The sequence below is a fragment of the Antechinus flavipes genome, chromosome 4 (assembly GCF_016432865.1).
Source record: "Antechinus flavipes isolate AdamAnt ecotype Samford, QLD, Australia chromosome 4, AdamAnt_v2, whole genome shotgun sequence".
Classification (NCBI taxonomy): domain Eukaryota; kingdom Metazoa; phylum Chordata; class Mammalia; order Dasyuromorphia; family Dasyuridae; genus Antechinus; species Antechinus flavipes.
Window position 1 is genome coordinate 8,258,871 of NC_067401.1, and position 12,438 is coordinate 8,271,308.

The following is a 12,438-nucleotide window of genomic DNA, read 5'->3' on the forward strand; positions in this document are numbered from 1 at the left end:
CCTGGGGCGCCCCCCCCTCGCTGCCAGGGCGGCAGCCCCAGCCCCCCACCCCCTCCTCCCCCCGAGTGGAACCGCCTCGAGGAGCCGCCTGGGCTGGCGCCGGCCCCAGGACCGCGGGGACGTCCCAGGCGCAGGGATGTACCTTGAGGTCCCTCCGCTCGAGCTGCAGCAGCTCAGGGCCCCGGATGTCGTGGCCGATGAAGATATCTCTATACTCACAGAGGCTGAGGTGCTCCAGCCAGGCGGCCACCTCCTCCGTGCCCCAGAGGTGAGCTGTCAGAGACGGAAAAGCGGGAGCCGCTGAGAGCCAGAGGGGGGCCGCGCCCGAGCGCCCGGAGGAGGCCCCGCCACCCAGAGCCCGAGCAGAGGCAGAGCCGCCCCCCCAGCGCCGCCTCGTCCGGCCCCCGCTCCAGAAGCCGACCCGAGGGAGGCCGGGATCGCGGCCTCGGGACGAGCGCTGAGGGGGAGTCGGGAAGGCCCAATCGTCGGGAGAGAAGCCCCTCGACCCGATTGCCCAGAGCCCAGGAGCAGGGGGGGCAGCCACGCCACTTCACCCCCCGGGGTCCCTTTCTCCCAGCGCGGTGGCGCCCGCCCTGCTGGGGCCCAGTGATTCGTTCAGGCAAGCCGTGGATCCCGAGAGAAGCGGCGAGAGCGGCAGAAGGCCCGAAGGAAGCTCGCGGACCCGTGCCCCAAAGCCCCCGTGACCCCCCCGGGCAGAACCACAGCGGGAAGCTCAGGAGGCCCCCTTCCACTGGGCTCGGGGGTCCCCGGCGCGGCAGGGCGTGACCCCTCGGACCGCGCGCACGGGAGGCAACCTACGGGGTCTCCAGCCTGGAAACGAAATGTTAGTGAGCAGAGTCTGGCCGACGAGGGGAGGGAAGCGGGGGGTGAGGGGGGCTAGCTACCAGGGAGGCCGGAGCCGGCGCGGAGCTCTTTGTTCTTGCTGCTCTTCTCCTTTTTGAATTTGGTCACGAGGCGGAACTTGCCGCTGCGGCTGCGTTTGGAGAAGTCCAGCGCGGTGGGATTCTGGGGGGCGAGAGCAGACGGGGAGCGTCGGGGTGACTGGCGGCCCGTGTGTGTGGGGGGGACTCGGGGTCACGGGTGACTGGCGCCCTCCCGGCCCTACCTCGTCATCACTGGGCTCCATGAGCTGCCACAGCCAGGGAATGTCGGCCAGCCGCCTCAGCTGCAGGTCCATGTCCGCCAGGGCCGCCCCGAGCTGCTCCTTGTGGGGCGGCTCGAGCTGCTGCACCGCGGCCGGGGGAGGAAGGACGCCCGTTAGCCGGGGGGGGGGGGAGGGCAGGTGGCCAAGCGCACGAGCCCCCGAGAGCCTGCGCCCCCGTCAGGGCCCTCTCAGGTAACAGGGTGGCCAGAGCCCGGGGCGGGGGAAACGACTTCGGCGTCCCCGGGGATCGGCCCCAGGGCCGGGGGCTGTAGACCCCGAGCTCTGCCCCCAGCCCAGCCTGAGGACCCCCCCCCCCCCACGGCTGAGGCTGCTCAGAGACGTGGGGGAGCTTCCAGCCCTTCTGTCTCCTGCTCCTGCCCAGGGAGCCCCCCCGCCCCCGTACCAAGGCCATCTTCCCGGTGAGCAGCAGCTCCGTCTCGTTGTGGAGGGCGCGGATGTTGTTCACCATCTCCAGGACAAACGTGCAGTTCAGCCCCTGGGAAGGAGGAAAGCGCCGTGAGGGCCGGGGGTGGGGGGAGCGGGGGGTGGGGGCTGCGCACGGCGGGCGGGGCCTCGGGCTCACCTCGCTGGCCTTGGACTTCCCGTAGACTCGATTGAGGGACTTGGAGCTGGCGTTGACGGCGTGGGCCAGCTCCTGCTCCATGTCCTGGCAGGACTGAGCTATCTCCCGGATGCTGGAGAGACAGAGAGACATGGAGAGACACAGAGAGACGGAGAGAGAGGAGCCACAGGCGCCCCTTAGGCCCGAGCTGGGCGCGGGCAGGCGGACGCTCCCGCACTCCCTGCTGGCCAGAGCAGACCAGACGGGGGCTGGGCCGGGGGCGATACCCAGGGCAGCCAGAGTCAGGGAGAGCCCGGGTCACGGCAGCTCCCGCTCCTCGCTCGGGCCCCCTGCCTCCCTGGGCCCCCATGGAGACCACTGGGCGGGGGCAGTGGGGCTGTCCCCCCCCCCCCCCCCCCGTGTCCCGGGCCTGTGCGTTCCCCAGGAGGACGGGCTCCCCTTTGCCTTTGTCCTCAGAGGGCAGCGCCCACCTGTGGATGAGGGCCCCCGCCGCCTGGCCAAATTGGTGCATCTGGGTGGACTCCTCTTCGGACATGATCTCCGGGTGCAGGGAGAAGGAGGGCGGGCGCGAGAGCTCACACTTCTGCTTGTCTTCCCAGGACTTCAGGGTGCTCTCAAAGGCCTGGGGCGCGAGGGGTTTCGGTGAGCGCTGCTCGGGGGCAAGACCAGGCCCCTGCCCTGGCCGTGCCTCTGGCCTTCTCGTCCCTCCTTGCCCACAGGCCCCCGAGAACGCGGGGAAGGGGGCAAGAGGGCAGAGACCAGCTGGCCGGACCCCTCCCACCCTGGGACTCAGCCCACGTGCTGACGGGAGGGTGCCCCCCAGCTCCGGGGGCCTTACCCGATCCCTGGTCAGGGTCTGTGCCCGGTTCTTGTGGACAATCTGGATGTAGCCGGGGGGCTGGATCCAGGCCTCTCCATCCACCTGCACGGGGACGCCCTCCTCGCCCAGGATGGCGATTTTCACCGTGCGACACTGAGGGGAGAATGTGGACCTCTGAGCCCCCGTGCCTGCCCACGGCCGGGGAGGGCCCCGGTGTGTGACCCACGGCTCCCTCCTTCCGGCCGTCTCCAAGGGCCAAGCTCGGCTGGGCAGGGACCCCTCCCACCCCTGCGGGGAGGTCCAGCTTGTTTTCCCGAGCCTGCGGTCACCCCGGGGTCCCCACGTCGCCAGGCTGGCCGCCCACTGCGGCTCTAGCCAACGTGCCGAGGGCGCGTGTCTCTGGTCTGAACTGAGGTGGAATTCACGTGATTTTCTTTTAGAAATGTTTAAAATGGAGACAATCCTCGACAAAACTGGGGCGGTTCTCATTAAAAAGGCCAGACTGAAGAGGGGCCCGGGGACCCGAGGAGGGGGCCGAGGTCCCGGCAGCGGCTCCTAATACTGCCCTCGGGTGCCCGTGACAAGGGAGGAGGAGCCCACCCAAACAGTCCTCGGGGGGAGCACGAGGCAGGAGACTCGACATCACGGCACCCCAGGGGTACGAAGCCCAGCGGGGGTCCAAGCTGCACGCTGCTCCTCCCCTGTCCCCAGCTTCCTGGGGCCCGAGATCAGCCCCAATTTGGCGGGAGGCTTCTGAGACCCCCAAAGGTCAAGCTGGGCCCAGTGCGCAGGAGAGACGGCTGTGCCCCCCGCCCCAGGAGCTCTGGCCCGCCCCAGGCCTGCCTGTCGCTCTCGGGCCCCTCGAGCGCCCCTGACCGCCCACGTCTCACGTCCCGCTCTGTCGGTCTCGCCGATCCCCTTACAAAGTGACTTTTTCTGGGTGTCGCCCTTTGACCCAAAGCGTTTTCGCTCGGAGAGCCCCGGTTCTGGCGCGGTTACCTGGGCGATGCGGTGGTGCTGCAGATTGATGACGCGGGAGACGGCCATCTGCATGCTGCCGAAGACGGCCACCACCTCCAGCACCTTGTCGTCGAAGGAGGGGGCTGTGAACGTCTGAGAGCGGAGGGGATGCAGGGTCAGGGACCGCGGTCGGGGCCGGGAGGCGCCCCTTGGACACGGCCCCGCCGGCCCTGCCCCGGGCCGGGGTCCTGTCCGAGCTCCCTCCGGGCAGGGCAGGTCTCTGAGGCAGTGAGGCAGAGCCCCCTTACCCTATGGCCTCACTCCCTTGAAGGGTACCGTCCCCCAGAGACCATCGCAGAGCAAGGCCCCGATATGTCGAGAAGCCCCCTCACGCTGAAGGCTGGGGGGGGGGGCTCCTGGCAGCAAACCCGGGGTCCCAGGGCCTCTGTGGGAGGTGGAATGACTGGCTGAGCTACAGGAGGGCAGCCCCAGGCAGGTGGGGGCGGGGCTTCTTTCAGGGGATGCGTGCTGGGGTCAACCAGGGACAAGGAAGGGCCTGAAGGTGCAGAGGAGACCTGGGACACAGACCCAAGAGGGGCCAGGACCCCCCACTCACGTCATCTTCCTTGGTGCCTCCCCAGAAGTTGGTGCCCCCAGCGTAGCTGGGGATGTTGAGGACGGCGATACCCTGAAGGCTGGGCAGCGGGATGGGACGCCCGTCACACTGGGCCGCGAGGGGACAGAAAGAGGACAAATCAGCCCCAGGCCCACCAAGGGGGAAATGGGGCAAGGGGCTGCCGGGACAGACCCAGAGCCCAGTCATCTGCCAGACAGCCCGGGCAGGAGCTTGTGACAGAGGGCCGGGGCCCAGGGCCCAGAAGGCCGGGACACAGAGGGTCAGGGCCCAGAGGACTGGGGAAAAGGACATGGAGGGACAGGACACAGAGGGCCAGGGGCCAGTGCCTCCCTCTCACCTCCAGCAGGACCTTCTGTTCCAAGTTCCTGTAGGTCCGATGCAGCAATTCCTTCGTCCCCAGGACCCCGTACCACATCATGTTCTTGGTTCGGCTCCTGAGAGGAGAAGACAGAACAAGAGTGAGCGGCGCTTCTTAGGCCCGAGGCCCACTGGCCAAAGGGGAGGCTTCCCTTGTATCTCATCTCCTGCCTGGGAGGACAAAGGAGAGAAAGGGCCCACCCTGAGCAGACTCCTCCCTCCCTCCCTCCTCTGGGATGGAGCACTCCTGATTTCCAAGGGGAGGAGAGTTTCCAGACAAGGTCTTTTGGAGCCTTCTCGGGTCATTTGCGTCGATCAGAGCAGCCGAGCCGTTCCCCAGGCGACCAGCCTCACGATGGCCGTTGCCATGGACACTACTTGCCCTGCCTCACTTTGTATCAGGGTCTGCAGGTCCTGCCATATTTTTTTCTGAAACCGCCCAACCGCACTCCATGCCCACTATTCAGCCATTCCCAGCGGCCGAGCACCTGCTCTTTGCCCCCAAAGCTAGAGCCGCTCTGTGTCCTTTGCTCCTTCTAGGCCCTGGGCCCACCGGTGGTGCTGCGGGCCATGATGGTTCTAGGTTATTGTCCGGAAGGGCCGGGCCGGCTCGCTCCTGCCCCTGCGGCCACCAGCGCCTGGTTCCCCTTCCCACACTCGTCATTTCTGAGAGTGTGAGCGGCCCGAGCCGTCCGAGAGCCCTTTCTCACATGACCACAGACACCTGTCTCAGCCGGCCTGATTATGGCCCCTACCCATTCCTATTTTCGTGACTTTCACCCTGTACATCTGAGAAACTTGCCGTAGGATGTTTGAGGACATTTCATTGTCTATGGTAGTGTTTAGAAAAACGTAATTTCCCCAATTTTCTCTCCTTTCATTAGCTCTATTGTTCTGTAGTTTGTCTGCACCCATGATCGCCAGCTCTGCCCTTTTCACTTCAGCTGAAGCACGTGAGATTTGTCCAATTTTATTTTAATTCCCCGGGTGTCTTTCTGCTTCCAGACCGTCCACCATATTGTTGCATTCTGGTCTCCGACCATTCTGCTATCCGCTGACACTCTACGGGGAGTTCATCCCATTCCCATTCCCACTTATGACTACTAACTGCACTTTCCTCCATCCCATTTCCTTCTGTTTATTCATTTTATCTTTTTTTAATCCTGTTCCTCCTTAAGAGTCTGTAATGTTTTCTTCTCTGAAATATAATGTTCTCTGGGAGCAGGTTTCTTGGGGGGCTTCTGGATGCAGCCTTTGTTTCAGTTCTAAGTAATAATCAAAATGCAGCCAGGACTTAAAGTCCAGATCCTTTATTGTTTCTTCCAAAATAGCCTGCTTAGTTTTCTTAGAGACCTCTCTCTCTCCTTGGTTCAGAGATCTCTTGCCATTAGTCCTTCAGCCTCCAGCTCTCTCTGAATCCAAAGTCTCCAGCCAGCTGGAAGTCGGAATGAAATCTGACTCCTCCTCCGAGAATGGGACTGTGGGCTTCTGACTTGTGAATCTCCTGAAGTCTCTAGTGCTTGTGGGAGCTCGTCCTTATATATCACCTCTTAAAGGTGTGAACTCTAATGTGGGAACTCTCTCAAAGGTGTGAACTCTCTTAAAGGTGTGAGCTCTAAAGGTGTGAACTAAGTACATAAGCATTGTCTCTATCAATTCCAGTGACTTAGCACCTTGTTTCAAGTTCCGGCCCATAACATCTCCCGCTTTCTTTTGATTTAGAACATAGGTGGTCACGACCGCCCTGACTTCTCAAGGAGGTGAGAACCCCCCAAAAGAAGGTGATCACGTCTTCCCTGACTGCTCAAAAAAAGGAGCGAAAACACCATAAAAAGAAGGTGGTCACACCCTCCCTGACGTCTCAGGAAGGGAGATGAAGACACCAAAGGAAATAGGAAGTCAAATTAGAGTAGCGGGTTTCTGACGGGGCTCACTTGAAACAGGTACACATAAATCCATCAATATGGGCCAGAACTTGCAACAGATACACATGGTATACATAAATCCATCAATATGGGAGGCATTACACATAATTTACATAAGCACATAGCAATATAACACAGGCTAGTAGTGATATAACCAATAACATGAAACAACATGAGAAATTATACATGCCCAGAAGTCCCAGAAATAGTCCAAAAGGAATCTATTGTCCATTAGTTCATGTGCCAGGAATCCACTAATTCCTGCAAGTTTGGAAGTCCTGCAATAGTCTCATCTTGGTTTAGAGATTCCAATGATTCCTGCTGGTTTTCAAGTCCTGCAACGGTCTCTATCAGCAATTTTTCATCGCAGGGAATCCAATGATTCCTGCTTGTTTTTGTTCTTAGGTCTTCTTCTTTCCAGAGTTTTCTCTTTTTTTCTGTCTCTCTGCGACGGACAAGGCGAATACGGCTCGTTGGCACCCATCTGATTCCTTCTCCAGGATAGAGATACCAGCAAACCCTCTCCCCCAAGCAGTGAGCCTATCTGATCCCTTCCATTCACCACTCTCTGGGTCTCTCCACACCACCTGGCGATTATCTAAAGAAAGCGGAGCCGCTCGCACTGGACGCTGCCCTTCTGGTGGGTTATAAAACCTGTCTGCTGGAGCCAGTGCATCTTTGTCAAAAATTTAAAAATGAATGGTATACACAACTAAATTTAGAAATTCTCTAGGGTTGCCTGTGGCTCCCCCCTTTTTTGTTTTTGGAGGAGCAACTTAATGTCTCTGTTTCTCCTCTCTACTATTGCCTGTCCTTGAGGATTAAAGGGTTTGCCAGTGGTGTGTAAAATCTGATACTGTGCACAAAAGTGTGCAAAATGTTTAGAAGTATATGCGGGTCCATTGTCTGTTTTTATTGCCACAACCCAGAATTGCAAACGCTTGGATAAGGAATTCAGTGACCACTCGGGCTGTCTCTTTTGCTCATCTGGCTTCTGAGCGGGGCCTCCACCATTCCCCCACCTCCCTTAGTGTTCCTTCTTTTACTTCCCATTAGGCAAGATAGATTTCTATATATAACTGTGTGTTTGTATGTATACACATACATAGACTGTTTTCTCTGAACCACTTCCAGGAAAAGACCGCTAGATGTCACACTGGCTAGAGCATCAGCCCCAGAATCTTTTTAAGGAATTAGTTTCTCCAGTGGACTTTGTTCCTCTTTTCCCACTTGGCCTGTTCGGCTTTTTAAGGAGTTCTTCAGTGAACTTTTGTACTTCTTCTACCATTGGGCCAATTCTGTTTTTTAAGGTGCTAATGGCTTTAGCATTTGTGTGTGTGTGTGTGTGTGTGTTTTTACCAATCTTAATTCTCTTTTTAAAATTTTCTTGCATCGCCCTCATTTCTAAGAATGTTTATTGGGCATTTTCCTTTGCTTTGTCGTCCTTTTCTGAGTTTGTGTCTTGGTCTCTTCTTCCACTTTTTATGATCAAGTTCTTTTTTCGTTGTTTGCTCATTTTCCGATCTGTTTCTTCATTTTGGACTTTATGCTAAATCTGGGCTCTGCTCCTCTGGGAGTGCACTGTGCCAGGCTTCTGTGCTTCCAAGATGGCACGATTTAGGGAGAAGTATGGTCACTGCTCTGATCATTACCCAGAAAGTGTCTCTGGTCTCCGCAGCCACAAGTGCCAGTGCTCCACTCTGCCCAGCAGCTGGGACCAGAGCCTTGCTCCCTTGTGACTGACCCCCAGAGCTCCTCTCTGTCCTGAAACCGTGACACAAAACTGTGTATGGGCCACAGAATTGCCCATCAGTGCCAGCTGATCCCAGGGCCAGCAAGGGATCCCCTAATTTCTTTCTGACAACTATCTAACTCCCTCACTGTTTCTGGCCTGAGAACTGCTAAAGCTGCTGCTGCTACAGTTGTAGGGACTCCCTCCAAGGCCCACGGCTGGTGCTCGTCACAAGTCATGCCCTGAACTGGACCCCGTTTCTTTGGATCGAGGCTCCTGCGAGCGGCTCTCCGACTGCAGGGTATGAAACGAGCCCCTCTGGAAGCAGGGAAGGCGCAGTATCGGGTATGAAGTGGGGGGGAGGGGAGCGTTGGATCAGGAGCCCTGTCCAGGCAGCCAGAGTACGGGAGGCTGGATGCAAGTTCAGATCGGGCCTCAGATACTCAGAGATCCGTTAAAACTGGGACAGAAAGTGCCCTTTGGCTCTAAGCAGTCCTGGAACAGGAAACTCCAGCTTTGGACCCTGCTGGCTCTATCCAGACCTCACTCCCCATGGCTTTAAGAGGAACGGCTGGCCCTTGGGCGCTCTCGGAGCCCTGCTGTGGGGAGGGAAGGGCCGCTCCACGCCTGCCCGGGCTGTCACGATCGTCCCCCAGTGAGCTCCGACTGCTCCTGCACGCGTGGGCTCGGGGCGCCCGGCTGCAGCGGGCCCTCCCACACCTGTGCAGCCGCCCTCGTGTGCCCCCGAGTCCCTCAGAGCCGCTTGGCAGGAGCCGGGCTCTGGGCGGCCGCGGCCTCGCAGGAGACACCACCCACCTGCACTTCTCCGGGTGCTCGTCGCGCTTGTTATTGAAATCCAGGGAGATCTTGGCGTCGAGCCCGATCCCGAAGTAGTTGTTCATGACGCACTTCTCCGTGTAGCACTCTCTGAAAATGCCAGGGAGAAGGCAACTAAACAGCTTCCCGAGCGAAGCCTTTGATTCCTGAAGCCCCGAGGCTCAGTCTCCCCCGGACTTGAGGCTGGTGGCCTCCTGAGCCCGGGGCCTCCCCCGCTCATGTGCACGGGCTGCAGACAGGTGGGGTCCCGAGACCTCCGCCTCTACTTCCCCTTTTCTGCCTGGGATGCTGCTGTTGCCAGCTGGGGTCTCTCCCTCCTGCCCACTTACCCCCTACACCTGAGCCATGGGAGCCTTGTTCCGGGCGCCCTGGGCCGGAGGTTTCTCCATCGGAGCCCAGTTCCCCAGCACCTCCCCACCCAGGGGCCCTCTCCTAAGCCGGAATGGAGACCCAGGCACCGGGACCACCCCTGGCCCAGCAGCTGGTCCCCCCTCCCATACTCACAAATTTTCCGGTTCGGTGTTAAAGGGATCCGCATTGATGAGCAAACGACTGATGACCGAACCTCCAGGTAAGGAACCGGACATCCCGGCCCGAATATCTGCAAGGGGGAAGAGGGAGTGTCACGAGACGCAGCCCACGTGGCCTCCGTTCACGGTGACAGACGGGTCCACGTTATGGACGTTCTCAGTCTGGGGGACCGGCAACCTCACGGATCTGAAACAGACAGGGACGCTCGACACGCGCCTCCAGACCACGCAAACTCACGGGCCGAGACTCACGGGCCACAAGGACTTCTAACCCACGTCCGGGCCTAAAACCGTGAGCCTGACAGTCCCCATAAAGCTTTCTTTTTAAAAATACTCAAAATTTCCCAAAGATTTCTTGAGCGTTCTGTTTTCTGGGTGGCGTGCTGGGGAGAGTCCATTTTTTTGAGGGGGGGGGGTATACATTTTTTCCATTTAAATCCTCAAAGACACTTTGTGAGAACACGGGATTTTAGGAGGCTCCTTGGCTTTACTGTGCTGCCAATGGAAGTCACAACCTTCCTGGTCTTTCCATCTTTCCCTCCCGCTCCTCCTCCTATTCGGGGGGCACCATGCCCACGTTCTTCACAGAGCCCCCAGATACAGGCAGGTCGTCTCCAGGTACTTTCAGGGCATCCTTGCCACTCTCCCTTGCGTCCACCACAACTTCAGGTCTCTTGGGATCGCGCTGTTGCAAAGCTTAAAGACCCAGAGCAGCACTGGGGGGAGGGGAAGAGCCCGCTGCCTGTGATCCCCCAAACCCTCGCTGGTTCTCGAGGAGCACAAGATGACGTCACTGTGAGAGCCGAGCTCTGGTGCAAATGGGCTGGGGCTCCCCACGCACATCGGGGGCCTCTGAGCATCCCGCGTTCCTTCTGAGCCGGTGCCATCCTGCTTGGCTCCTAGGGCAGCCCGGGCCAATATCCCACATCATGCAAGTGATTCTGAGACTCTCCCTTTGACGGGCACAGGAAGGCGGGCACAAGAAGGACAAGGCTTTCCCAGACCCCGGAGCCCCCGGGCGGGCAGTGGGCAGCCAGAACCATGCTGGTGGGCTCCCCCTCCCCACATCCCCCTGCCCACCCTGGGCCGGGCGCACACTCACTTGGGTACAGGATCTTTGTGTTCAGCATGGGCAAGCTGTCGCGGTTTCCCGTCTGGGGAGGAAGAGACGCCGAGCTGCCCAGGGACAAACTTCCTTTGCTTATGAGCTTTTCGCAGGGGGATTTGGACACTGGGAGAAATAAAGTGAGGGCTCTGCTCAAAGGCTGCGGGAATCCCCCCCGAGGAGCCCGGGACGGGGATCCCAACAGGGCTCAGGCCGTTGTCTCCTCCGGCCCAGTGGAGCCGCTCTCAGCTCCCGGGGATGCTCTGCACTCCCTGAGGAGCTCCGGGCACGGGGACAGGCCCAGGACCTCCACCCCTGCGATGGGCAAAGGCCCCCAGCTGACCCCCTTTCGTCCCTCTCCTTGGAGACCCACAGTCACCCGTGACCCAAGGACCAGCTGTGGGCAGATGAGATGCCTCCCACACTTGTGGAAGGGCACAGGGTCTGGGAGCCCAGGCTGGGGCCAAGGGGAGGGACCCCTGTGGGGCTCCAGAGAGCAGGCGCGGCCTCTGGCCTCTCCGGGGACACATGGAGGTGTCTGAGGGCCCCGGGGGCTCCGGGAGATGCCAGGGAAGGTGGGAGGAAGCCCCAGGGCCCCCGTCCAGGCTCAGTGCAGAGGCCTGGGAAGGCCTGGAGGCCACGTGAGCAGCCTGGCCCCGAAAGCAGCCACGCCCCCCCAACAAGGTACCTTTGCGCTGGCTCCTCCCTCGGGACACGCCGCCGTTGCCGCCAGGAGGGGTCTGCGGGGGAGGCTTATCCTCTGCCTTGGGGCCCTTGCTTTCCTCAGCGGTGGGGAGCCCCAGCAGGAACCCTTCCTGCTCCTGGGTCTGGGCGTTCTGCTCGTCCACAGCTGGGGAGGGAACGGGGCCGGAGTGAGCCTGGCGCCCGAGCTGGGACAGCGCCCCTGGCTGGAGAGTCTCCTGGCGGGGCCCAATCCTGTACCTGTGGGACCCTCGCTTCCTGAGCCCCCACTTCCTCATCCTCAGATCGGGGGATGCTCCCTGGGGAGCCGGGGACCGTCTGGGTGTGGCGGGCACAGAAGGGGCAAGGAGGAATGCCCTCCCTCTGCCAAACCTGGCTGGCATCTCAAGACCCAGGGTGGGCCAGGGCCCGGGCTGTGCTGCCCTCACATGCAAGGCCCGTCTGGATGGACCCCGAAAAGCGCTTTGTGCTTTCCCTGGGACCCCCAGGACGGCTCCTGTGGCTGCCATGGTTGCCGCTGGCATCTGAGGCTGGGCTTGGGTGCCCTCAGCCCCCTGGGAGTGACGGCCCGAGGCGACGCCGGCGCCTGCCTGTTTCCGGAATCCGGAAACCCCCCAACGCACCTGGTCCCCCCTAGGGCCCCCCCACCGGCTTCCCCAGGGCGGGCAGGGGGCGGCAGGCTACCCTTCTCTGCGTGTTCTATGATCTGGCGGATCGCCTTCTTCAGGCTGTTGGCTCTCAGCATGAGCTGCTCCCGAGGCCGGAAGATCTGGGGCCGCGCGGGGCAGGCCGAAGCGATGGAGGCGCAGACGCCGCCAGAGCCGTCGCCATCTTCCATCTCCTCCGCGATGGTGGGAGGGGGGTTGGGCAGCGACGAGGAAGCCTGGGACTCGTCGTTCAACGTCTTCAGGAGCGAGTCCAGCTTCTCTTTGAGCACAGAGCACTGCGGGGGAGGCGACGGGGAGGCTGCGAGGTCACGGAGGATGCCGGCCTCCACGTGCCCAGGCCCTTCGTCGTGGGCCCACCAGCCTCCTCATGCCCGTGCCCTCTGCTCTGTGCCCTCTGCCCCCCCACGTGCCCCCCGC

At 60.8% G+C, this 12,438-nt stretch overlaps 1 protein-coding gene across 7 annotated transcripts in view; it reads right to left on the reverse strand.

Moving 5' to 3' along the window:
• Window positions 1-12,438, reverse strand: part of DGKD (diacylglycerol kinase delta) — a 67,637-nt gene that overhangs the window by 3,515 nt on the left and 51,684 nt on the right. For 5 of the 7 annotated variants that reach the window (XM_051999287.1, XM_051999285.1, XM_051999282.1 and 2 more), the window contains exons 15-29: window positions 12,038-12,296; window positions 11,340-11,501; window positions 10,649-10,777; window positions 9,521-9,617; window positions 8,996-9,106; window positions 4,503-4,599; window positions 4,145-4,252; window positions 3,568-3,681; window positions 2,587-2,721; window positions 2,219-2,370; window positions 1,749-1,860; window positions 1,569-1,661; window positions 1,127-1,246; window positions 906-1,026; window positions 143-273 (exon numbers count right to left, since the gene is read on the reverse strand). In XM_051999287.1, coding sequence (XP_051855247.1) covers window positions 143-273; window positions 906-1,026; window positions 1,127-1,246; window positions 1,569-1,661; window positions 1,749-1,860; window positions 2,219-2,370; window positions 2,587-2,721; window positions 3,568-3,681; window positions 4,145-4,252; window positions 4,503-4,599; window positions 8,996-9,106; window positions 9,521-9,617; window positions 10,649-10,777; window positions 11,340-11,501; window positions 12,038-12,296 — 1,941 coding nt within the window. The remainder of the gene's footprint in view (window positions 1-142; window positions 274-905; window positions 1,027-1,126; window positions 1,247-1,568; window positions 1,662-1,748; window positions 1,861-2,218; window positions 2,371-2,586; window positions 2,722-3,567; window positions 3,682-4,144; window positions 4,253-4,502; window positions 4,600-8,995; window positions 9,107-9,520; window positions 9,618-10,648; window positions 10,778-11,339; window positions 11,502-12,037; window positions 12,297-12,438) is intronic. The other 2 variants (XM_051999289.1, XM_051999288.1) reach the window with 2 other exon arrangements.